The sequence below is a fragment of the Calidris pugnax genome, unplaced genomic scaffold (assembly GCF_001431845.1).
Source record: "Calidris pugnax isolate Ruff unplaced genomic scaffold, ASM143184v1 scaffold32, whole genome shotgun sequence".
Classification (NCBI taxonomy): Eukaryota; Metazoa; Chordata; class Aves; order Charadriiformes; family Scolopacidae; genus Calidris; species Calidris pugnax.
In genome coordinates, this window is record NW_015090783.1 from 1,742,508 (window position 1) to 1,768,456 (window position 25,949).

Sequence of the window (25,949 nt, forward strand, 5' to 3'; positions counted from 1 at the left end):
TAATACACCAAGGTGGAGCAGAAGCTGTAGTTGCAGGAGCACTCTTGCTAAGAGAATCAAGAGGCAAAGGAGAGAGCAGCATTGGCTTTGACAGCTCTCCAGTACCAGTTGGTATCTGTGCAAAATGAAGACAGTTCATTGACCCTAACCTTCACAGGCCCTGGGGAAAATAAACAAGCAAAACCTGGCTTGCAGGACTCCAAGAGGGCTAAGAGAGAGTAATATTTTATTAAAGTAAATTTTAAAGTAGTACCGTAAAAATTGGACAACTGCTTTGTCTCCGTCGGTGGCTACTGGAGCTTGGAGACACAATTAAATAGTAGGCACAGGCTCAGCTAAGCATCACAATCCTTAAGGGCAAGGAAAAGTGATTTAACAACAGCAAGGAGCTGCTCTCCCAAGGTTAGACAACACCTGGCAGGGGCCATGTTCACTGTAAGGAAGAATCTGGGCCTGTTACCCTGTGCTCTCTGCTCCTGGTGAGCTCAGGGAAAGGACTGTCAAATGATAATGTTGGAGCAGTCTCTGTCCCAGGCTTACCCAGTGCAGAGGCCTGGCATAAAAGCACAGTTCTCCCTGTGTGTTTAGTGCAATTAACCTGGAATGACAGCAGACAGGGAGCAGACCTGGTTCTTCTCTCTGGGGTTGGCTCCAGCCAAGGCAGTGAGCAGTAGTGAAGAAGGTCCCTTTCTCAGGTTTGTTTCTCTCTTCCTTCCAACAAAGAGGGGGTGGGTCTCATGGCAGGGTCAGAGAATTGTCCACAGCAGCAGCTGGTGCTGTAGCAGCAGGAGGTCAGGAGTTTGTTCCGTATGTCTCATCGACTCCCTGCAAGGATACGAGACTGCAGTTCTCTGCCAGAAAACTCTTCTTTCTCCCCTTCCTCACACATAAGACACTGCACAGGCAAGCTGGACATTACATTTCCAACACCACAAGGTCTTTTGATTCAGAAATCCACCCTCTGCAGCAACACTTCCTACCAAGCTCTACCCTCAGCACCAGTCAAGCAACCCCACTAGCCCACTAAATCCTCTGCTGGCCATTTGGAACCTGAGGGGAGGCGTAGCTGTGGCTGTCCACATACTGGTCTCACAAAACACCAACCCATTGAATGGGTTTGTTCACAGCAGCAGGAACCCCCAAAAGCCAAGAGGGAAGGATTTGATGGGGACAAAGCCACTGTCTGCAGCTCTCAGAAGGCAACAGCCAACTATTGCAACCCAAAAAAGAGATGCAGTGGGAGCATGACAAGTTCTTGAATATACATTTCCCACTCCAAGAGTGGTTGCCCAGGAAACATTGCAATATTTGTTTCTAGCACTCCTCCCTGCAACAGCTTTGAGGTAAAAATTAGCTTCTCTGACAGACTTTCCTCAGAGCTGTGGTTCAAAATCCCTGTTTGATGTGGCCTTTCTGTATCCTGTTTCCAAATCTCTCCACATTCGGAGGAGGAAGCAATTTTGCCTTCACTCTGCCTTCAGTGATGCTTACCAGGTCGTAATCCTCCACATATTTGTATTTCTTCTCCCGATAGTAGTATTTCTTATTCATAAAATAGAGAACCACAATGTCACACAGCACTGTTGCCTAGTGGAGATTAAAAGAGTTTAAGACAATGAGCCTCAGAACTAAGGCATGAATCCACACTTGAGTCCAGGTGCAAAGACTGTCACTTACCACGCCAAACAGCGCTAAGCCAGAGCCAATGTTAATCATGGTAGGAATTACATCAAATTTTCCTGCCTAGAAGACAGTTACAAGGGGGAATATGTTTTTCAGCATCACTGAAAGTCCTCAACACAAGACCCCCAGGAATTAAGCCACCCTACCTTTCCAAACACTAGGATATCAAAGCGGATGCCATAAGCTTTGACAAGAGTCCGTGATTCGGTGCCGTTACTATCCTTGTAGTATTTCGCAAACCTGGAGAAAAGATAGATCAGAGCTTAGCTGGAGATTTTGAGGGCTTTTTATGTGATCATGCAACATCCAGGTGTGTGTCCCCATCCCGAAAAGACGGTACTTCCAGAGACAAATGATGATTTCATGCAGGCAAGCACATACAGGAGAAAAGCCTAGAACAGGCGATTTTAAGACGGCAGTTAGCACAAGCCAAATTAGTAAACTTTCGAAGCATAGGAAGGGGAGAAAAGGCAGCTTTAGTGGGGGAGCAAGGACAGACAGGAAGAAATGCAGCTATACATGACAATTAGCCGTCCCCAGGGGCGAGCAGGAGGCTGCAGGAGTGCAGGCAGCCACGAGAGGGCAGGGCCGGGAGCAGGCAGCCAGGGAGGCAGCGCAGCTCAGCCTGGCACACAAAGGCTGCTCCTTGTCCCACACAAAGCCAGCAAAGGACAGGGAAAAGGGATCAGGACAAATAAGTGGGATCAGACTTACTCCGCCACATGGTTGACTAAGCCAGGAGGAAGCAGAGAAGAAGGTGGAAGAGAAGAAGAAGGGTTGATAAGGGGCTGCACCACGGTCTGGAATTAGCAAGAGCACTTCAGAACCTGCACCAGCTGGGCTGTGATATCTTCCAGCTGGTCTCGCCTGACACCCCAAAGACCTGCAGGCCTGGCACCTTCCAAACACACACTTGTGCTCTCTGCATGTCAGCAGCTTCTCAGTGAATTCATTCAAGTCGCACCAAAAGAGCTAAGTGAGAGTTTGTGATTCTAGAAACAAGCATAGCCCTGAGCCGCGTTTCCTCATGGGCAGGACTCTTGCAAGGATCTTGGCAAGGTGGCCAACCCACCTTATTATAGCTCTGAGTTTGGATGCAATCAGCTACCCGGCTCTGCACTGGTGGTTTTACTGGAGGTGCTGGACCTCTTGGTGCTGGCCAGAGTGTGTTTGTGGTGGTGTATGCCAGAGTGATTCTCCCGGTGCAGATATGGTCTTCAACTGACAGAGCCACCTTCTAGAGGTTAGTTTTTCCCTCATGCACAGCAGAGGAGGTGCTTCAGTCTCCCACCCCCACACCCCAGCCCTGTTAAATACTGCCCCATCAGCACACCCTGAAACAGGCAGTTCTTACTGCCCTGCCACAGGAGGCTGGCCCAAACGGTTACCCAAATTCTGATGCAAATGTGGCTCAGGCACTCTGATGCAACCAGTGGAGCTCCACTGACTTTCCCTCTCTGCTGTGTTTGCACACAGTGAGGATCCCACCTGCTCTAAGTTTTACAGCATCAGAGAAACTGTCCAAGTTTTACAGCACCATTGAAAGTCCAAGGACTAACCCTCAGCTGCCAGAGGAGTGCAGGCAGCCCGTAGCACTCCACCAGCGGCAGACTGAGGCACAGGGTGAGCAGTTGCCCTCACTAGCCATGTTACCTGAAGTTGTAGCCAGGAGAGACATTGTGGGCAGAGTCCTTGTTGTCGAGGCGCCGGAAGGAGTACTTTGGCACACAGTAGGAAGCAGCTCTGTCAAGGTTGCAGTCCCAGTTGATCTGCAGTGCCATGACTCCACCCTGCCAAGCAGAGGAGAGGAGAAGGTGAACAGTCCAAGGACCTGGCTAGTCCAGCACTAGGCTCTCTGCTCACCAGGACCCTGATTTACTGGCCCTTGTCCCAGTCCCAGTCCAACACTCTTTCCCCCTGCTACAGAAGGACCTTGCACACAACCCCACCCAAACAAGCCAAGGCCAAGTGTTTAAGTAGATTGACTTCAGTCCTTTTGGCCAGAGCAGCTCTCCATTTTGCAGCTACTCTGTGTCCTGTGGCTCACGCCACGAGGCATAGGGGGACAACTACCTACCACTCCTCTTCTACACTGCTGAGGCCCAAGAGAAGGGGCTGCCAAATACCTCCACAGCCATTTCCTGGAAGTCCTGCCCTGCAGCTTGAACTATTTTCCCTAAACGAAAGATAGGGCAGAAGGGATCTGTCTCAGAGTCATAGATGCAGTTCTTGAGGTAGGTGGAGTTGATATCAGGGAGGATGTTTCGCCTATGGGGGAACAGAGAGAGAGTATCTGTTGCATCTTCTTTCATTCCTCCAGCTCCCCTTTACTGTCCAGGAGACCAGAGAGCGCAATGCCCCACATGCTCTTTACTTGCTGAAGCTGAACTTGGGGTACCAAATGTTGTTCTTCACCAGAATGGTGAAGTTCTCAGCTTCTTTCAGGAATGCTGGCCTACAAAACAGTAAGAAAAGGAAGTAAGTTTCACTTATATTTTCATAAGCAGGACTCTGCAGGGTTCTTGGTGTTCACCTCTTCGGCTTTTCCCAATAGCATCCCACAAGGAGAGACATCAGCTGCATATTGCTAGCCTCCTCTCAAGAGGGCCACCGCAGAGTAGGAAGACAGAGCACTCACTTGGGTATATGACTGTCATCCTCCACAGGACACCACGCAAAGACTTCACAGGTCTTAATGCTGCTGTTGTAGGGTACACACTCCCCAGTCTGGATGCCTGGAAAGACACATGAATGGAGGTACTACCTAGCGAAAACACAGGCAGTATTTGCCCCATGGTATTCTCCTCACTCCATCAAGTGAAAGCAATTGGCTAAGAGGTGAAGTGCCAGTATCAAAACCCCCATTATCTTCCATTGCAGCTTGTAGTGCAATTTCAGAAAAAGAAGCATCGGGGTCTTTTTCTGAGTCAAATCCACATCTATGTGAAATACTGCTTCACGGACTGAAGGTCTTGAGAAAGCCCTCACAGTGTTTGCCAGCTCATCAAAGCACACATCTATCCAGCATCAGCCCAACACAGTCTAAAGCCCATCTGCTCTCCCCTAGCACAAAAATCTGAGCTTCCCTTTCAGTTCTCTTAGGTGTGAGAGAATGAGAACAAGGAGACTGAAGTGAAATGCTGCTTCCTTCACAGGAGGGAAGGCACAGCACAGAGGTATCTCAACATGGACTGAGAGGAGCCCTTGCAGCGGGCTTCTTACCACTGCTGTGGATGCTGACATATCCTGGAACACAGTCGTTCTTCACCTTGCACACTGTTTTACCTTCTGGAAGCTGGAGAGGAACAATAATTACACTACACTCTACAAACTCTCCCCCGCACACCCACCCACACAAGGCAGGATTAAAGCAGATCTTGTATCTACCGCTGGGCAGTGGCCTTGGCGCTGATTTAGTGTGAGTATCACGTTGGTCATGACAAACACGCTGTTCTCCTCCTGAAAATGCAAAACAAGAAAGAAATTTAAGAGTGCCAGTCTGCAAAGAATATCCAAGGCACTGCCCCAAATGTCTTTGTTGACAGAGCCCAGGTAGCCCTGCAGAAAGGACTTGCTTTGGACAGTGCTGGTGTAGCACTATAGGAGCAGATTCCCACGTGTATCATCTGATGTTGCAGCCTTTAGGCAGAGGAAGGACTACGGGACTAATAACCTCCCACTTGGCCCAAATTTCCTCATTCACATTATGAAAACAGAGATCACACAGGTCCTCAGGGGATTCGCAAGGCAGGATAAAGTTCCAGCTGCAAGTCTGAGCACAACTGCCACTCTTTTTTTTTTTTTTTTTTTTTTTTTTTTTTTTTTTTTTTTTTTTTTTTTTTTTTTTTTTTTAATACATATAATAGAAATTTGACGGGTCCTGGTTCATTTCTCCAAGGACCACGACTTCCCTTATTTTCAGGTCTGTACAATTCAAGATCTGTTGTTTGCTTCTGCTCCACTGATATGCAAATATGATCACTCAGCCAAAATCTGGCAAAATCCGTAATTTTTTTCTGCACAACATCTCCCACAGACAGAGTGCCCCACGACTAGCAACTTGACTGTGCCTCCTGGCCCTGAAGGCCGCCACGTGTTGCCCACACACGGCAGACTCCCACAGACACACAGTCAATCAGTAACTACAGCAATACCTCCTGTTCAGTTCCGGATCAAATAACTCGCAGGCTCTTCCTGGGGTTTCTGCCAACAAGTTAACTTTGAATTGTTTGCTTTAGAAAGCAGTAAGGAAGCCGACACGTGGTTAGTGTTGCAACTTTTTCCTGAAGCCTGCAAAATCCTCCCTCCTATACACATACAGACACACTGCTCTAGAAACAACCTTCCCCAGGGCTAGTGGTACAGGTGCTCGGTGTGATCTGCAACGAAGCAAAGCTGCTTCATTCTCTCGTATCAAAGCCATGCTGGACCTGAAGCTGCTCCAGAGCTCCGTGGGCTTTGGCAGAGTGATGGCTGTTCAAAAACCTTCTGCATGTGGAAGCGATGGGTACCTGAGGGGGGATGACGTAGTCAGCCACGTCCCAGATCCTGGTTCCCAAGGCGGATGTGTTTGTCACCGCTACTCCTTTCACCTTTGTGGTTACGGAACTGACCACAGAGTCTGTTTCCTGGTAGCCCTTCTCCCACACAAACACCCACCTGCAAGAGAAAGATTGCAAGAAAGACACAACAGAAATCAGGTAAACACCATAACCCAGCACAGGCAGTGGAAACTTCCCCTTTTTTTTTTCATGCGTCACCTGAAAGGGCTGGTCCAGTTTCACAGCGTTTCCCTACAAAAGGGTCACAGGACGAGCAACCTCCCCTCTAATTTATTTATTTTTTTTTTTTACCAGAGTGGTTTGGCAGGGTGTAATTATTGCTTTTAGGCACAGCCCTGCTGGGTGAATGACGGTCCCACCCAGGGACAGGGTTTCCCCCCCCTGAGGGGACCTGTCCTGCCGGCGGCTGCCTCCAAGCAGCCCCACAACTCCGGCTGGGCCGTCCCACCACCCGCTCGTCGCCTCCCGGTGTTGACACCCGCGACCGAGCCCCGGCCTCCCCTCAGCGGCCGCTTCCCGCCACCCCCGCCTCCCTGACAGAAAATGAGGGCACCGGCAGCCACCTTCCTCTGAGGGAGGCGGCCGGCTCCGGCCCTTCAACTTCCCGCCCCACCGCGGAGGGGGGGGCTCCCGGCGACGACCCGGCCATTCCCCCCTCATGGCAGCCGTTCCGGCGGGGCTGCGGGCTTTCCCCCGAGCGCAGCCCGGCGGGGAGGGGGACGCAGGCCGGCAGCGGCTGCCGGGTCACCCCCGCTCACCCGATCACGTAGGCGAGGATGGCGAGCTGCACCGCGCGGTTCATAAGCCCCACTTTGCGGCTCCGGATCAGGACGATGCGGGGGGTGTCGTACTCGAAGAGAAAGCTGTGGAGAGCCCCGCACGACACCATGGCGGCCTGGCAGGGCGGGAGGGGAGACCCACTAGGCCGGGCAGCCCGGCGGAGCCACAGCGCCCCAAGCAGCGCCGAGAGCGTTCCCGCAGCCCCCGGGGCTTGTAGCGGCTCGGGCTCTTGATTGCCGGCCCTCCCTCGCCAGCTGCGGGCCGCCTGCCAGCCACCGGGCCTGCCCGCGGCCGAGGAGGAGGCGGTAGCGGCTTCCCGGAGGTGCAGCCTCCCCACCCCGGGCTGTTTTCCGAGGGAAAAGGGGTTCACGGCCGCCCTGAGCCGCCCTTAGCGGGGCCACAAGGATGCCACCAAGATGCTCAGAGGGATGGAACACCTCTGCTATGAGGTCAGGCTGAGAGTTAGGGTTGTCCAGCCTAGAGAAGGGGAGGCTCCATGGAGACTTCAGAGCCCCTTCCAGTCCCTAAAGGGGCTGCAGGAGAGATGGGGAGGAACTCTTGATCAGGGAGTGGAGCCATAGGACAAGGGGGGACTGTATTAAACTGAAAAAGCAAAGATTTAGATTAGATATTCGGAAGAAATTCTTTACCGTGAGGGTGGTGAGACACAGGCCCAGGTTGCCCAGAGAAGCTGTGGCTGCCCCATCCCTGGAAGTGTTCAAGGCCAGGCTGGATGGGGCTTTGAGCAACCTGGTCTGGTGGGAGGTGTCCCTGTCCAGGGCAGGGGGGTTGGAACTTGATGATCTTTAAGGTCCCAGTCTATGATTCTAAGACTGTCACCCTCCCATCCACAGTGAGCGCCCTCTTTATTTATCACAGTCTTAAGTGAATATTCAGTGTAGTTCTTTCCAAAAGAAGAGTCGGTTCATGTGTTGGAACAGGAATGCATTAATGCCAGCTGTAATATTTTCTCACTCTAGATACATTAGATGCTGCAATATAAATGCTAATACAATTAATACATATTACAACTACAGGTACAAATATAGCTGGCATAATCTGCCAGCAATGTATCTTAAAACATAGGTGGGAAATGGAAATAGCAAACTCCCGGGTTAGCTCAGAAAGAACAAAGCTTAGTTGAAAGGAGCGCAAAATATACGTTACAATCCTTCTCACCTTGTTTCTACAAAAATAGAACATCTCCAAGTATAACAAAAAAAGAAAGAACTGAAAAGGTGTTGGAGCACAGGTTAATCTACCCTGAATTTGCTGCTCCTTGGCTCTACTCTGGCCTTATGCATCGTAGCACAAAGCCACTCGCGCTGTGCAAGTTCAGCAGGAGGAGGTATAGGAGGCAAGGCCTGTTTGAAGCTAATAGCAAACAGGAGGCCAAAGTCCTACATTACTATTTCAAAGTATGAATGAAATGCCCAAAAATATTACACAAAGATGGTAAAAGTACTTTTCGATGTAATTCCCAAGTTCAAGCTAAAAGGAGTAATACAAAGAGAACAGCTGGGCTTTTCAGAAAATGCTTTGTCCGTGCCACTGAAATAATCTAAAATGAGCCTGTTTAATCTGGATCGACCATGATGACTTCAACTGTGAGTTATGAAACTACATGCTCAGTGGCCTCTTTCCAGGGCCTCTCGATCCAGGGCTGCAGAAAGGTGGTGAGGCCGGAGGAGAAAAATGCTCAGGACCACGTTTTCAAGTGATAGCTCTTTTGGACTTTCTTCCTTCAAGGGGTCATGCTTCGAGATGATTCTTGGCCCCATCTTATTTTCAGGTTGTTGGTCATCTCCTAATGCAGCTGGGATTCTGGTACGTACCAGTGTAAAAGCAGGAGGTAAAACCTCCCACTAAGCTGTTGCCCTAAGAATTCACCCCAGATCCTCCATTTCCAAACTATGTGGGGTAACTCATAGAATGAAGCAGAGGCAGAAGCAAGCACTTTAGCTCAAGGTGTTTGTTCTTCTGTGCTAAGCAGTAGGCTATTATGGCTCTCCAAAGACAATATACAAGAATTCAGCTGTACTACAGAAGATTTTGGGAAGTCACACGCTTTCTTCTCTTTTTTTTTAAATTTTTTTAAAGGTCCATGAAAGAAAACAAAGGTTAAATGTCCATGGTGAGATCTCAAACTGTGCTACATCCTCATTCTATCTTAAAACCAGTGTAGTTGTTGACTTATTTGGGATAAGTATGTTTAATTTTCCACCTGCAGCAGCTTGGTATGATGGCTCTGTCTTCCAGCTCAAAAAAGCCAAAGCGCCAGCGAACGTATTGCTTGTAAGCAAGGTGCCGCAGCTGGTTGTTGATGTTGCCACCTGTCAAGTCCACAAAGGGATCTTTGTAGAGAAGGGCTTTCTTCAGGGTGTGACGAGAGAGCACCAGCTGCTGAAACCAAGGGGAAGTTGTGATGCACTGCCCTTTTTTCCTTCGGCAGCAGAGCTGCTTGTGGTACTTCTGTGTTGGCTGGCATTTGCCACAGCAGCACCACTTTTGGCAGTCCGAGGAAGAGGCCTCCCCTGTGAGAGGTTGCTTCAGCTCGTATTTTTCTTTATCATCGTTCTCTGCGGACTCAGTGGCACTCGGTGGCTCAGATCCCTCATTATCCTGTTTTTCGTTGGACTCGCTGGTGCAGAAGCTGTCAGCATCAAAGAATTTCACAGGGTGGCTCTGCAACAACAATTCCCAACATAAATTAAAGAAAACAGCATTTGCTGCTTCATCCAACTGCAGAGAGAATTTACAACAGTCATCCTCACCATTGGCTGCCCAAAAATATTACACAAAGATGGTAAAAGTACTTTTCGATGTAATTCCCAAGTTCAAGCTAAAAGGAGTAATACAAAGAGAACAGCTGGGCTTTTCAGAAAATGCTTTGTCCGTGCCACTGAAATAATCTAAAATGAGCCTGTTTAATCTGGATCGACCATGATGACTTCAACTGTGAGTTATGAAACTACATGCTCAGTGGCCTCTTTCCAGGGCCTCTCGATCCAGGGCTGCAGAAAGGTGGTGAGGCCGGAGGAGAAAAATGCTCAGGACCACGTTTTCAAGTGATAGCTCTTTTGGACTTTCTTCCTTCAAGGGGTCATGCTTCGAGATGATTCTTGGCCCCATCTTATTTTCAGGTTGTTGGTCATCTCCTAATGCAGCTGGGATTCTGGTACGTACCAGTGTAAAAGCAGGAGGTAAAACCTCCCACTAAGCTGTTGCCCTAAGAATTCACCCCAGATCCTCCATTTCCAAACTATGTGGGGTAACTCATAGAATGAAGCAGAGGCAGAAGCAAGCACTTTAGCTCAAGGTGTTTGTTCTTCTGTGCTAAGCAGTAGGCTATTATGGCTCTCCAAAGACAATATACAAGAATTCAGCTGTACTACAGAAGATTTTGGGAAGTCACACGCTTTCTTCTCTTTTTTTTTAAATTTTTTTAAAGGTCCATGAAAGAAAACAAAGGTTAAATGTCCATGGTGAGATCTCAAACTGTGTTACATCCTCATTCTATCTTAAAACCAGTGTAGTTGTTGACTTATTTGGGATAAGTATGTTTAATTTTCCACCTGCAGCAGCTTGGTATGATGGCTCTGTCTTCCAGCTCAAAAAAGCCAAAGCGCCAGCGAACGTATTGCTTGTAAGCAAGGTGCCGCAGCTGGTTGTTGATGTTGCCACCTGTCAAGTCCACAAAGGGATCTTTGTAGAGAAGGGCTTTCTTCAGGGTGTGACGAGAGAGCACCAGCTGCTGAAACCAAGGGGAAGTTGTGATGCACTGCCCTTTTTTCCTTCGGCAGCAGAGCTGCTTGTGGTACTTCTGTGTTGGCTGGCATTTGCCACAGCAGCACCACTTTTGGCAGTCCGAGGAAGAGGCCTCCCCTGTGAGAGGTTGCTTCAGCTCGTATTTTTCTTTATCATCGTTCTCTGCGGACTCAGTGGCACTCGGTGGCTCAGATCCCTCATTATCCTGTTTTTCGTTGGACTCGCTGGTGCAGAAGCTGTCAGCATCAAAGAATTTCACAGGGTGGCTCTGCAACAACAATTCCCAACATAAATTAAAGAAAACAGCATTTGCTGCTTCATCCAACTGCAGAGAGAATTTACAACAGTCATCCTCACCATTGGCTTTTTCATTTGACACAGCACAATAGGGATAATGATGATAGATCAGCAGATCTGGAGGAGGATTGTCTTTCTGTGTTGCCAACACCCACCCTAGCGAAATCGAATCGACACCTCGCAAGTTGTTTCAACACCAACGCACTCCCGCTGACACATACCCACCACAGGAAAGCAGCAATTTTCAGATGACTGTAGAAAATACATCCTCTGGACCTTTTAACTTGAAGCAGACAATAGGGATCTAGTTTTAGCCCCTCAAAACCTAATCGAGAAATACAGCAGGGTGGAACTGACAGAAACCCAAATCAGTTTGGAATGACAGCCCTCAGTTCTCCCTTCTGAAGGGAGAATCCCAAAGGTTAAGTGTTTTTACCTCAACAATGCTGCCTTCAGCATGCTGCAAGCTTGTTTTCAGAGGTGTCTTTATCAAGATAATGTGTGGCTCATCAACATGGGACACATACATCACCTGTGCAGCAGAAGAAATGAGCATTGTCAGCTGGAGTAGTTACTTGGAGAACGGGGGACAAACACAGCATGGATCTGACCTCAGGGCATGGGTTCTGTACTCCAGTAACAATTCCCTGCAACTGCATGTTGCAAGGGCCCATATTTCCAGTATCTGGGATAGCAAGGGCCTGGGGAGCTGTGGCGCCAGAGGGAACAGGAAGAGATGGTATTGCACTAACTGTAGGAGTGTGGTTGTGCAGGGCCCTTAGGTACTCTCCTCTTCACTCTTCTTTAAAAATACATGTCTAAAATACCGGGGGATTAGTAGAGGCAGCCTAAATAAATAGCCATTTATATCTTGAAAAACAGGAAGAGGCAACTGAAGTTGACAGGGAGGAGTCTTTGAGCAATGCCCTCTTCGTGGAAACCCTTTCATAATGTCCTTCAGTTACATTGAAGGATCATATTCTCTGTGGGTTTCCCTGATGGAGCTGGTGTGACTCAGCTGTGCTAAGGTTGTGTGTAGAGCCCACTGCACTCATGCAGTGCATGCCGTGCACAGCTCCATGGAACCTTCCTGGATCAGCTGCATTTTTGTATCCATAGAGCAGCAATTTACATTCTTTACCTCTGTTGGATTCAGCACAGTCTCATACTTTTTCCTGATGTAAGTTTTGTAGAATTCTGATTTGCCCCAGCGGGGGTGACTCATGACAAAAATAACAATTTCAGTGGCAACCGCAACCTGCACATGAAAAAAAAGCAAGTAGTGATTCCACTTTCTTAATGAGACTGTATCTGCAGAACTGGTTGTATTAATACAAAAAATAAGTCACTCACCAAACCAACATAGGAGATCACGGACCCAATGTTTTTAATGAGTTTGATGATGTCAAATTTTCTACCCTTAAAGAAAGCAGAAAAGAATAACTGAGAGGCAAGATCTGTTACCGTTCACTCAGCTTAATGGCTTTTCTCTTTTTGTCTCTTCACAATGTATCTCTATCTCTTTACAATTCAATCAATCCCAAAATTTCATAGACCATCTCAGACACTTTGTGGGGGAGAATAAACCACTTGAGAGGGAAACAGTGGTGACACGTGGGTTTCATGACAATATCATCACGTCATGGTGATATCTGTTATTCTCTCAGTCTTAAACCACAATCCTGCCTCTCTCACAGCCCTGCCATTTCATCCTTAGCTTTTCTCTCCTGTGCTGCTCAGTTCTGTTTAGATCTACTCATCTGACATGACTTCCATTCCAGACTGACGGACAGGAGAGAGGAGAATATGGCAGAAGTGGGACTAAGGAAATAGCAAGCTTTCTTCTCCCTCCACAAGGAAAAAGAATTGCATTTACTGTGCCAAAGACAAGGACATCAAACCGTATTCCATAGACTTCGAAAAGGGTTCTCTGCTCCTCCCCATGTGGCGTCTTGTAGTATCTTGCATATCTGCAAAAGAGTAAATGAAGATGTGTCCAGCTTCCCTAGGGAATATAATCAAAAAAGAGGCATAGTTTCTTCTCCCTTCTTCCTCCAGCTCTTTCAGCCTTCTGAAATGAAGGTGCTGAGGCCAGCCTGATGAACAGTATTTTGCCCAACATCTGACCTGGCAGTCTAAACTACATTAATACGTATCTAGAGATTCAGACAAAGTAAAAATCCAACTTATGTCCAATGAGTGTTTTGCCATCTCAGTTCAAATTGGAACCTGAAGCTGCAGAAAGTTCAATCACAGGTAAAGCAGGTAGAAAATCCCAGCAAGGCTATGTGAGGAGCTGGCAATGACAAGAGTGCCCAAGCTCTGAAGGCTTTAATATCATGTTATCCAAGACCAACTCTGAACTTCTGAGCACACTTCAGCATGCTGGGTACCAGCCATTTTCCATTTGTCAATCAATAGAGAGTTGGAAGAATCATGTGGGCCTTTACTAACTTCCAGTTTCTTATGCTATCAAGAACACAACCCTCCTGATGCACAGCTCGCATCAGCTTATGGATCAATAAGCAGAATAAGAGCATGGAACAAAGAGGCCTTTTTAAATCTGACAATGAAAAGCTGGCAGTACAGACAAAATCATTACATTAAACTGAAAGACATACTAAAACACAGAATGGTACTAATCACAGAATCATGCAATCATCATGGTTGGAAAGGACCTCTGAGATCACCGAGTCCAACCATAATATCCAGTCTCTGATAACAACATCCATATGTTTTCTGCCTCAGACATGCTGTCAGGGTTTGAAGTGCTGTATTGTTCTTGACTGATTTACTTGAGTGATCTCTAAGTCCTGGTTCTCCATTTAGATAAATAATTGGAATGGGAAGTTACTTAGCTGAAGGGACAGAAGGTGAGTTCCAGGAGTGGCAGATACTCATTGATGACTGTTGTTGCTAATCAAAATTTGTTGCCTGTTCAAGTACCAAAAGAGTAAACTGTTTAAGAGGATATGTCTGGTGTAAATGCCATCAGCTCAGACCTCTGCTTTCTAGCATCTCCAGGTACTCATTCGGATGACAGAGACTTCTAAAGAAAAATACACTTTCCTCTTTTCCTTTCTCTTTGGGTTCAGTCTCTGCAGCTCTGCATTGCCATATTGACGCTAATAAACCAGCCCAGAGCAAGCTTTTACTTGATTCCACTCTCTCCTGCACATCCTACTGCAAGCTAAGTTTGGTAGACTTTCAGAATGCTTTTAATCAGAGTTCCCTAGATCATGCGATTATTTGCGTCCCATTTGCCGCAATCTGATTTGTATAATCTGAAGGCAATGAGTCACTCAGAAAAACACACTGTAACATGTTCTGCTTTTTCCTTGCTTGCACAGACGTGAAATGCCCTTTTTCCTGTGCTGAACAGTTCCAGAGTCTGTGGCCAAGAAACAGACTTTTTATGGGCCAGCTCTTAGCCTCCGAAGCCTGCAGGTCACTTAGGATTTATTTGAAAGTTTTCCTAACTCTTTCCAGGATCAGAGGTTTTCTCTAGCCCTCAGGGTAGAGGTTATTTCACGTCTGCTCTTGATAGCATAGAAGCCTTCTCCTCTGTAACAGCTTTGTGCTCAGAGCTGCCCTGTTAAGAGCTTTCATCGCTGGCTGGAGGTTTGCTCCCTAGCACCTCAAGTAGTTCTTTCAGAAGGCTAAAGCCTGTTTCCATTTAAGTCTACCACAAAATTCCCTTTTGAACTGAGATGAAATCAATAGAACTCCATGCAGATGGAGGTCATAAGCTGCCCAAAGTAGCTTTACCGAGTTCTAGAACAGCAAGACTGCAGAGGAAGCAGCATTCTGTACATGCCCTGTTTCTGATGCTCTTTTCTGAAATTTTCTCCTGCTACTGATCTTTGTTAGCTTTATGACACTGGGCTGGATGGACCTCTAATATGATAATATTTTACATTCTTATGATATGTCACTGATTTCCAAAAATTTAAATGGAGGATCATTTCTAGCTCTCCCCCGCTTACTCATTCAGGCAGTTCTACTAAAATCAGCAGCTCTGTTTTAACAAGTTGGCATTCAGTAGCTCAACAACGTGGCAGGGTTTGTGCATGTTCTTCACCAAACTTCCATGCTTGTTTTAAGGGGTATTATGCTCAATCTACTTACTGCTCTTCAACTTTCATTGCCTTTGCTTTTTAACTTGCTGCACTGAACTATGCTGCTCCTCTTTTTTAATTTTGGAGCCATTAGAGCATGACATTTATTTGTCAATAAATCTCTTGATTAAGAGAGACCAAATCAGGCCACCAGGATGTGGTGTCATGCACACTCTTCCAGCAGCCTATGTTCTCAGACCAGGCTCACTTCCTGCAGCAAAATAATGCTTCCTGCAGCTGAACTATAGCAAAATAATCTTGCTACTGACTGGTATTTCAATACTTAAGAGATAACAAATTTTGAACAAACCCATTCTTGGCATTTTGATCCCAGTTGTTAATCTGACACTAAACATCCTCAAAACTACTCCATTGTCTTCTTTCAAAAGCTGCCTCAGAAACTGCTTTGCCTGTAAAAATGTATTCAACAGAAAGGTTGCTGGCCTCAGCCTCACAGCACTGTCTTGCTTTTTCCTTTCTCCTCCAGCTCCTGTCTGCAGTTGCCAGGTCAGAGGCAGCACCTATTTGTTCTTTGTTTGCACAGCTCCAGCACAACGCAGCTTGGAACACGCTGGCAGCTCCTATACAGTTATGGCACTCATGTTAGCATCACAAATGTATGAAAACCCACAATGTAATAATAATCATGCCATGAGTCAAAAAAAAGAGGGCTGTTACACAAGAGTTTTGACATAGATCTGAGGGACATCTTTAGTTTTAAACATGCTGATAAGCATTTGATAAATGCTTTGTGTAATTATTTAGAACTGGAGTCACGTCAAGATTTTTTGTCAAAACTTCTTATAAATCTGCTATATGCATACAGAACCAAAAGCTCTAATTTGCTTTTGAATAAATCTTGATTCAGTGAACTGTGGGGGTTACCCAGATGGAAGAAAAACACTTTATTTTATTTGTGTTAATTGCTTTGGGAAACTCACAAGTATAGGTAGTGTTTTCAAGCCTCAATTGCCATATGGTGGAATATGCCCAAACTATTCTGTGTTGGCTCCCAGAATACTTGTTGGAAATTTCTATGCCTTTTGACACAGAAATAAAATCTCCTGCAATACAAACGTGCTCATTTGGAAGACGACCATGGTGATACATCTATACAACTGCAGTAGCTGCAGGTTAAGGACATAACTACCAGACTGAAGAAGGAGAATCAAACGACTTATCATTCCAAGTCATCATTCCCCATATTTCATCACATCTTTGCTTCACCTCAGAAAACAAGCTACTTGATTCATATAATATTTTTTACCTGAAGTGGAACCCAGGCATTGTTTTATTGTCATCAAGGCGCTGGAAACTGTACTTTGGACTGCAGCTATAACTCCAGCTGTCCAAGTTACAGTCCCAGTTAATCCGAATGGCAATGATTCCTCCCTAGAAACAAACACAGTAAGCTTAGGGCATGGACACATCTCCATAGACACACAAACTCACAAGCAACATTTGCCAATAAAGCAGTTTTGTCTGGATGTGACTTAGTTACATGAGCTAGAAGCTATTATTCATTTAGGCCTTTCCTATCTTCTGTCTATTTCTCTTTACCTTAGTAGCACAAATGTGGATGTAGCTGATACACTATATACTGTGACGGTCATTTTGTTGCTTTAAACTATGTATAGGCTCAAACCGAAAGCCTGAGTGCAAGCCTAAGTTTTGTAAGCACCCAGACCAAATGTTTCATCTTGAACACGCTGTGCCAGGCTAAGAATCAATAAATGTGGCTCAGTTGATGACTCTGGGCAGGAAGACACTTTGTCTCTCCTTCTATCTACCCATCTGTTAATATTGACCTTCTAGAAGTATGGCTGGATACTGTCTTAAGGCATTTGGCTCAATATCCTAAGGAACAGAGTGAAAATGTAATGGCAAAAATAAGCGTTTTTTGACTCCATGTCTTCTCACACAATCACTTTCTAAACCTAGAACCATTCCATTATATGGCAGACAGCAAAACATACAGGAAGAGAATCAAGAAAATGTTTTAACACTGAACATGAAAAAAAAGTGATATCACAGACCTTTATTGCCATCTCAGAAAACTTCTGATTTGCTTCTTGAACAATGTCTCCCAGACGGAAAATTGGACAGAGTGGGCAAGTTGTCTTGTTGTATGTGCAAGAATTATTAAAATTTTCTGGAATATTTAGTCTGTGAAGAACACATACAATTGTTTACATTTAAAAACAAGCTGGAGCAGATAGATACAGGTAAGGGACTTCACACTTACTAGAACCTGTGTTAAATGTGCTCGGTTTGTAAGCATACAAGCTTTTGGCTTTGTAGTTACCAGATCTGTGTATCCCTAACTGCGATCTGGGAATGAAGATGAATTCTTTGCTCTTTGGATATTATTGCCAGCAAAATTACCTGTGTAAACCAAACACATTCACTTTATAATTTGAGTTACACATCTGCTGTGCCATATTTTAGTGATTTTACTCCAACATGAACCAGTATATCTGAATGAACAATTCTGTTGTCCAGTGCATGAGAGAAATAGAGTTATGCTGAGAGGCTCTGTTCCCAAGCTCCCATTATTTCTCTTGGTTCCTGGAGGATTCATAGGGCTAAAGAATTAAAGAAACTTGGTAGCTGTCACTCAGACAGATACAGCCCTGAATGCATAGGCCTTTTGAGTAAAGAAGGTGCCAATTTATACAATCATTTTTTCAGAGCACAACTACTTCAGAAAGCATTGAGGAATGTTTGCACTTACTTGGTGGAATTAAATTTTGGGAAGTTAATGTTGTTCTTTATTAGCACAGTGAAGTCTTCAGAACTCCTCAGAACAGCAGGCCTAAAAAAAGAAACATCAAATTAACTAACTCCTTTTACTTAAATACATCAGCTAATATTATGCTACTTTACTATTACCTGGAAAGCTGTCAGTAGGAGGAATATGTTGCTAAGAATAACAGATTGAAATGCAGGGAGTTAAGTGGTTCAGGGCATCAAGAAAGAGATGTTCTGTCTCTATTGGATTTGTTTGTGTGGGCCAAGCCTAACTGGGGTCTGTACCAGCAGCTGAAATATGGTCTCTGGAAACCTCTCGTATAAATCTTGCTATAGAATAATAGTAAGAAATTTGACAGCTGATGATTTCTGCACAATGAATTGGCAGTATTATTGCTGGTCCTCAAATGCAGGTGGCCATGTACACCAGAACTGCACAGCTAGTAAGAGTACAAGAATGAGCCACACACTTGATCCTAGAGGACATCTCTGGAAGTCAGGACGTCAGGAAAGAAGGAATTTTCCCACAAGTTGCCAGCGTAACCTTGGCCTAGACTGTGTGAGACAACTTCTGCTACACTCTAGGACTTCCCAGGGCTATAGGAAAGTAAGAGATACAATTTTTGGCATTGTTTCTCTAGCATAGGGACTATGCTGAACTGGAATGTTGGCATTGTTCCATTTTAAGAATGAGCCAAGAATATTGTAATTTCCATTAAGACAGCCGTTCCAAGGGGGAAACCCAGTCTGTACAGCAGTCATCACCCACATAAAGGACAGTGCTTCTAAGGAGGGAATTTTTTCCCTATCATTATATTTTGAGCAATGCCTTTGCATCAGAGATCTGTGATGACAAGAAGCACATTAGCTGGATGACACGCAGCTTCCATGAAGGACTTCTCATGAATGACTTCTAAACCAAGACACTGGGAAACATCTGGAATCTGATCCAAAGCTCTCCTGAAAAAGATGTAAACACCTAATCTGACAGCTAATCTGACAACTGTGCCCTGCCTCAGGGCACAAATGAACAATGAAAAATAAAAGAATCTTCTTGCCAACATGCAATGCCTTTGTTCAGCTCCTGCCATAACTAACGGGAAGGAAAAGGAGGCCTCCTGTATAGTTCATGAAACTTACCTTTCAAAAGAATTTGGACAATAAAGACAATCATGGGTGTAACCAAAGCCCAACATTGCTCCCTCTGTATCTCAACCAGATGGCAAAGCTTCCTGGGCTCTGACCTTGGTCTTATGTATCGTTCTGGTAGAAAATAAACACTCAGCATTGCTTTTTAGTGATTGATTCCTGATTTTTAACTTGCCAATGGAACTTCTGAAGGAACTTTACACATCAGAGTTTTGCATCAAACCTCTCATCCCTTATGATGTCCCCAGTAGTAACCGATTACTGGCACTTCAGAGGAAGGTTAGGAAAGAAGACAGAATGTGTCAACTGTGCGATGTAATTAAAAGCAAAATTCCCTCTGCAACATACGCAGCAGTGAGCCTACGCAGTGTGACATTTAAAAATGACTGGCAGTCACTGAAACTTTAGAAAAAAACCCTAGGATTTCATTAACTCAGGAAGCTCATGCATATCTTTTCCGGATGCTGTATGAACAATTACAGCCTTCCTGTTGTTGGACAAAGCCTTTTTCAGATCACAAGTCTGTCCACAGGAGAAGGGAATGGAAATTCCTTTAAAGAGCTGAAAAAAAATCAGCAGAAGGAGCTGTAGGAGGCATTGTGGGCTCTGGAGAGGACCTGGCAGTGGAAAAACTGCTCAGTCTCTGCAGAAAACCTCAAATTAGGGAAAAGATGGGACATATACATTGGATCATGCTTATATCTTTTAAAAGCAATGAGTTAATAAAAGTGATAATTGACCTAGTTTCTTACACATATATTTCAAAGCTGGTTGAGAGAAGCTAAAATCGATTATAATTTGCTCTCTTAGAGTTAAATTTCCATCATTTCAGTTCAAACCAAGTATTTTCTAAAATTTTTTACACTTTGGCTGATACAGAATAGAAATAGAACATTTTCATCTTGGAACACTGTACAGTCACAGGGTTACAAAAAAAGATGGCTACAAGGCCCCTCCATCCTACTGTCTAGATCGCAGCAGCATTGTTCCGTGGATTCTTTTTCCTGAAGTTTTCTTTAGCTCACTATTACAAATCACCAGCACTGAGGTTTTTGTCATCTATCTAGAGAGGATGGAGAGACTGTCGGAGGTGGATCGCCAAACACTAACCTGCAGCACATGGTACAGACAACCAATCTACCCCTATTGTTCTGGGAGGTGGAAGCAACCTCACTGTGGTAAGTGAACCCACAAAGCCCTAAGCCTTGCAGAAGAAAACCCCAAGTTAGGAAACCTTTTATTTCTGTCACTGATTAAACCTATCTTACATTGATGCATTTTCCTTGACATTTGAATTAATGAACCAAATGCCTCTAGTGAATTCAAGATGAGCCTGTGACATCTAAAACTGCTTCCTGGCAGCTGCATGATGATACAAACTGTAGGCTATGACTTCACTGCAGAATCATTCGGCAGGACAGATTGTTAGAAGTTATTTAGATACTATAATGAGTGTTACAGTATGGCTATAAAAGAAATACCTGTTTTACATACGGGAGATCTCTATGTGCCTAGGCAAAGGGATTATCCTAAAATGTCATGACTTTGACAAAGTAAGTCCTCCTTTAGAGATTAAAAAAATGCAGATATCTCTTTCACTTACTCAGGGGGGTTTTCATTGGGTTGCACAGGACACCATGCCTCGACCTCACAGGTTTTAAAAGTTACATTATAATCCACACATCTTCCTGTTTGAATTCCTGTAGAGAAACAAGCTCTTAGCAAAGACAAGAGGTTTTTGCCAATTAAAAGACAGTTTCAACATGTCAGTAGATTCCTCCCCAAATGTAAGATAGGGAACTTGACATTTCAGATTGTTGCAGGTTTCTATAGGAGGAAGCTGTAGGAAGAACTACCCAAGCCATGGTCATGCCACACCTCATCAATCCTTATTTAGCTGTTTGCTTGGGTCAACAATGCTTGTCATTGTTTGGGCTGTGGGTGAAGTAATTTCCTTCACAGTTTTATATGAAGTTACATATCTGAGCCATGGGATAAATTGAGAAGCCAACTGTTTCAGTCAGAAGTTTAATTCAACAACAAGAGTAAATTAAACAAGGATATAAAGGTGGGCAGAAAACCTTCATTCTTTCAGCACTCCTGGAAAGTCAGCATTTTCTGTGAGCACTTAGTCTTTACCAGGGAAAGTGATAATGCAGCCAGCAGCCCAAATTCAGGGAATCTCAACACTACAAAGAACTCGAATAGCTGATGAAAACAGTATGATGCCTTCTGGACAACCGGTCCCACATAAAGAACACAAGTCCTGTGACTTATCCCGAGAACTACCTAACCATCATAGTGGTATTACAAACCCTTCAAACAAATCCTGCAGTTACTCCACTTGCTAAGCAGCCACAGAGCTCAGATGGGAGTGTGTCTGGTTTGGCCTCATTCACAGCCACTCAGTGCTCTTCTTCACCTCTCCCCTTTCTGTGCTCCCTCTCACTGTTTCTCCTTTTAGTAAGGGTACAAACAAGCTGATAAGAACTCAGGTTTGTGGGTTTGAAAATACGTTCTCAGAGATCTCTCAGGATTGTAGGACTGTTCTACTGCAATTCTCCCAGCTGGATCTTGCACATGCTGTACCGGTCAATAATGCAATAGAAGATAGTACCCACAAAAAGAAAAATTTCAATCTTAAAATGCTGTTCACTTACCATTACTGTGGGTATCTATGGTCCCATTTTTACAGCCCTCGTCTGAAGAGCAGATAGCTTTGGCGAAGGGATACTGGAAAAGATTTATATAAAGAGCAACATAAATATCTCCCTCTCCACACCTATGTAAAAAGTCTTAGTCAGCTTCAATGTAAAAATATCAAATAATAAGAGAAAATAACAATGCAAAGCAGGTATAACCCTTACTAATTGTTTGGCTTACAGGAGACAAAGGCCTAGCTACCTGCAAAACCAGAAAAAAGCCCTTTCCCTGCTTACAATAACATTTTCCTTTATTATTTACGTCTTTTCCCATCTTTCCCGCTCTCTCCTATAATATTAAGCACAATAAATTTAATCCTGGACTATCTGATTCTTTGTTTACTAGCAGTCCCATACTTTTGCCAGTGAAAGTCAACTTGTACTTAGGAACTACTCTGCAAGGTCCCACTTCTAGGCCAGCCAAATGAAGAGGAGAGAGAGCCTCAGCTGATGACCAGGTTTGACCTACAGTAAGAAAGGAAGGGGACACATAGGAATGAACAACAGTAATAGTAAGAGAACCATATTAGCAGAGAAGCTGAGAGCGACTCTGTAGCTCCATCATTTCTCCAGGTTTTCCTCAAGAGCAGCAGCAATGCCAGAGAAGCTGCACAGCAATCACTGGCCTGAATGTCATCACCCTCTGAAAGTAATGGAGATAGGTTTGACTTCAAGGTCATTGGTGGGAGGCAAAGTCACAACTGCCAGCTGATTCCCCCAGAAAGAAAAGAAGCATTTAAACTAGATTTTGCATGTTATTTGCTGAGATACAGACATTAAGAGCAACAATATTTGCTTGTACTGGACCTCTCCGAGGACAGTTCACTCTTTTACATCAACATGCATTCAAGACATCCTAAGCATAAATCACAAAACATATTTACCTCAGGGCACCTCTGCTTACGTTGATTCTCTGTCATAATGATGTTGGTCATCACAAAAAAAGAGTTTGTCGCCTACATGGAGGAAAGAATATGAATCTAACTGAAATTTCACATACTCAGTTCAGACCTCACTTATTCCAGATCATCATCTGGAAGGACAACAAGGCTGTTCTGGCCCTACCTCCCCATGATATACATTCAGATTCTATCTATCTCAAACAGGAAAAGCCAGTGATATCATCAGGGCAGGAAAAAGCAGCCAGAGGCAAGAAAGCACTGATTTTTTTTTTTTTTTTTTTTTTTTTTTTTTTTTCAAATTAGCATTACAACTGAGAAACATAGACTAGCATTAGTTGGTAGCAACACTACTTTGTTTAGTATATTTATATTGGAGTGAATCTGTTCCTAGGTTAGCTATTAACAAAATACTAAATTGATTATATAAATATTGTGTAACAAATAGCACTGCAGAAATCTCATAAAAGAGGATTATCTTTTTTCCCTATATTAAGGGAGGAAGGGAAGATTTGGCTTTAAACATTGCTTTCTCCCATGTAATCACACTGAATGGCAGTAGAGAGACATGTCAGCAAAGCACCAGATGTATCAATGGAAGTTGAATACTGGACTGACATTAAATTAAGACTTGCCTGCATCGGTATAGTGTATTCTGCTATATCCCAGATCCTGTCCTTTGTGTAAGCCACTCCCTTCACATTAGTGCGAACTGAGCTGCTAATTTCATCCACCTCCTCCTGATAGAGCCTGTTAACCGCGATGAAGGAACTGGCCAGACAAAACAGAAAGGACAAGTAAGCCCTTAGGAATAAAATGGATCAGCTTCTTTGTATCGTTCTTGGACAAACCCGCTGCAAGATAGAAGTCAGATGGGCATTTTCAAGTCATTGAGAGCCTTTTTGTGTGAGATACATGCATTGGCTGGACCTAAGTCTGCCTTGGTTTCACTTCCGCAAGCTTTGTCTTTGTCAGAAATTAACTGATACATGCAAGAGGAGAATTTCTATTTTCCCACCCTAAATGATATAGACAACATGAGGTGACATCCTGGCCCCCCAGATGCCATTTGTGAAATAACAATTAACTGCAACAGGACTTAATGTCATCCAAAAATTGTCACCCATGCTGCGTTGCTCTGTACCTAGACTTTGACTTTTTCTGTCACATGGTAGTGTCCTTGTTACATTGGTTTTTTGGTTTTGTTTTCGTTTTTTTTTAAGAGAGCTTAAAATACTTAGTCAATGTTCCAGAGTGACTATTTTTGTGCTCATGCTGATTGCTTCAAAAACCTTGGCCTAACGTTTTCACGTTCCCATGAATTGAACGTGTTAATAAAAGACTCATCTAACTCATAAAAGCACCAGCAACTTTGAAGAAACTATTGTATGTTCAGAGGATACTTTCCACACCACATAAAAGTGATATAAAAGGTTTACTTTGAAAAACAAGCTACAAGAGCTAGCACCATTTCAGTTTAACAACAGACTGCTCTGGTGGCAGATAAAATAGTATCTGAAGAACAGAAACACAAAGCAACTGATCAGTGTTCCTTCATTTATATTGTCTATTTTAATAGCATTTCAGCCTTTTCCTTCTGGAAAACTGCTTTGGGATAACCATGGTCCTGGAAACTGGCAGTGGGAACTCAGCTCTGAGCAGCACTAGGTAGGTACAGTACCTTAGTAGAATCACAGGATCAGAGTAATTTGGGTTGGAAGGATCCTTGAAAGATGATCTAGTCCAATCTCTTTGCAATGAGCAGGGACATCTTGAACATTTTCATTAGAGTAGTTTTAGCTTTCTTTTCAACCCATAAGTCTCTCTCTCGTGTTCTCTCTTCTCTCCTGTGTAGGGAGATGCTCTCCCTTCTTGAAAGGGAGAGAGCTTAAAGAGAGCATCTGTCGCTCATTTAGTGGCCACCCCAGCCCAATCCAGAACAATCAGGTTGCTCAGAGCTCAGTCCAACCTGACCTTGAATGTTTCCAGGGCTGGGGTAACCACCACCTCTCTGGGAAACCTGGGCAAGTGTTTCATCACCCTCAGTGTAAAACAATTTCTTCCTTCTACCCTACCCTTTTAAGTTTAAATCCATTACCCCTTTTTCTATTGCAACAGGCCCTACTGAAAAGGCTGTCCCCATCTTTCTTATAAGCCCCCTTGAAGTACTGGAAGACCACAATAAGGTCTCCCTGAGAGGGAGAAGTAAGGCAACTTGAATTTCCTGCAGACTTGATTCTTTGTGAGATTGCAATCAGCATGCTCAATGTTCTGGCTGGCTGCCCTCTCATGAGAATGAAACCAACTTTATGAACTTCGGCAGACTTTGTTCAGCAAGCACTTATCACCGAGAACAGCCCTAGTCTGGCAGCAAAGAGGAAAATCTGCCCTTTAGAGGCAATCAATTATTGCATATTCCTAAAACATCTTATTGTTCTTGAAATCTGCTACAAGTGGTGACTCGCCATTTCATCTGACCCTGAATAGGAGACTCTACAGAGCAGACTTTAATCTCAGAAACACTGGTGTAAATCTAAGATTATTTGGTGGAGTTATTTTGGGTTTTTCAGACCAGAAACAAAACCAGTCAGCATGACGAGAAACAAAACTGCAAGTGTTTTTTAGAGGAAGCTTAGTTAACTCTGTTCAAGCAACTCCACCTTGTTAGATAATATTAAATGCCAAATTCCCACTACAAAGTTCCCACAACCACATCCATCTTCAAAATGGTCTAACGCCAGATCAATGAACTTGTTTGCTGCCACAAAACTCAAAGCACTGAAAGCCAAGCTGTAACCAACCTCCAATACAACCAACGCTCGTTCATGTACAACACAGCATCCCATCACCATGAACTTACCCAAGCAACACAGCAGCAACTAGATAAAGGCAACCTTTCACACGCGCCCATGTAACAGCCTCAACCCGTATGTATTTTGGAGACTTGTACTCAATCACGTTCTCCAGGCAGCCCTGCATACTCATTGCTAGTGCTTCCTGTGAGGTACAGGATTTTGAGAACCACAGCCACGTGGTACTGTCTTCTTCCATCCCTGCATCCTGCCCAGGTCTCTCCTCTTAAAGTCACAGTCAGAAACCTGTATGAGAATGGTACCACAGGCCTTTTAAAGAACAGCAGTTGATGGAATCAAGAACTACCTGAAGAGCCATACCCTTTGGTTTGTTCACAAAAAAAAAAAGTACCAAATTTCAGCCTGGAGCATCAGAGCTGAATGCCCA

At 44.5% G+C, this 25,949-nt stretch overlaps 2 protein-coding genes across 3 annotated transcripts; both read right to left on the bottom strand.

Moving 5' to 3' along the window:
- Positions 1–209: 209 nt before the first annotated feature.
- Positions 210–7,306, bottom strand: LOC106900159 (P2X purinoceptor 4-like). 2 transcript variants are annotated; one of them, XM_014962153.1, is made up of 12 exons: positions 7,004–7,304; positions 6,195–6,342; positions 5,071–5,142; positions 4,906–4,978; positions 4,322–4,418; positions 4,058–4,138; positions 3,810–3,951; positions 3,337–3,473; positions 1,830–1,923; positions 1,678–1,743; positions 1,492–1,587; positions 210–825 (listed from the first exon to the last, which is right to left on the bottom strand). In XM_014962153.1, the coding sequence occupies exons 1-12, from the start codon at positions 7,132–7,134 to the stop codon at positions 793–795; spliced, it is 1,170 nt and encodes a 389-aa protein (XP_014817639.1). In that variant the 5' UTR covers positions 7,135–7,304; the 3' UTR covers positions 210–792. The 2 variants fall into 2 exon arrangements, with proteins under 2 accessions (XP_014817639.1, XP_014817647.1); XM_014962161.1 differs by lacking the exons at positions 210–825; positions 1,492–1,587; positions 1,678–1,743 and adding an exon at positions 2,398–2,483 and having other exon boundaries at positions 1,906–1,923; positions 7,004–7,306.
- Positions 7,307–9,211: 1,905 nt separating this feature from the next.
- On the bottom strand, positions 9,212–25,760 carry P2RX7 (purinergic receptor P2X, ligand gated ion channel, 7). The gene is made up of 14 exons (XM_014961000.1): positions 25,570–25,760; positions 23,345–23,480; positions 22,695–22,766; positions 21,769–21,841; positions 20,712–20,808; positions 17,943–18,023; positions 17,245–17,374; positions 16,476–16,600; positions 12,967–13,060; positions 12,444–12,509; positions 12,232–12,348; positions 11,527–11,622; positions 10,597–11,061; positions 9,212–9,710 (listed from the first exon to the last, which is right to left on the bottom strand). The coding sequence occupies exons 1-14, from the start codon at positions 25,758–25,760 to the stop codon at positions 9,219–9,221; spliced, it is 2,235 nt and encodes a 744-aa protein (XP_014816486.1). The 3' UTR covers positions 9,212–9,218.
- Positions 25,761–25,949: the final 189 nt, after the last annotated feature.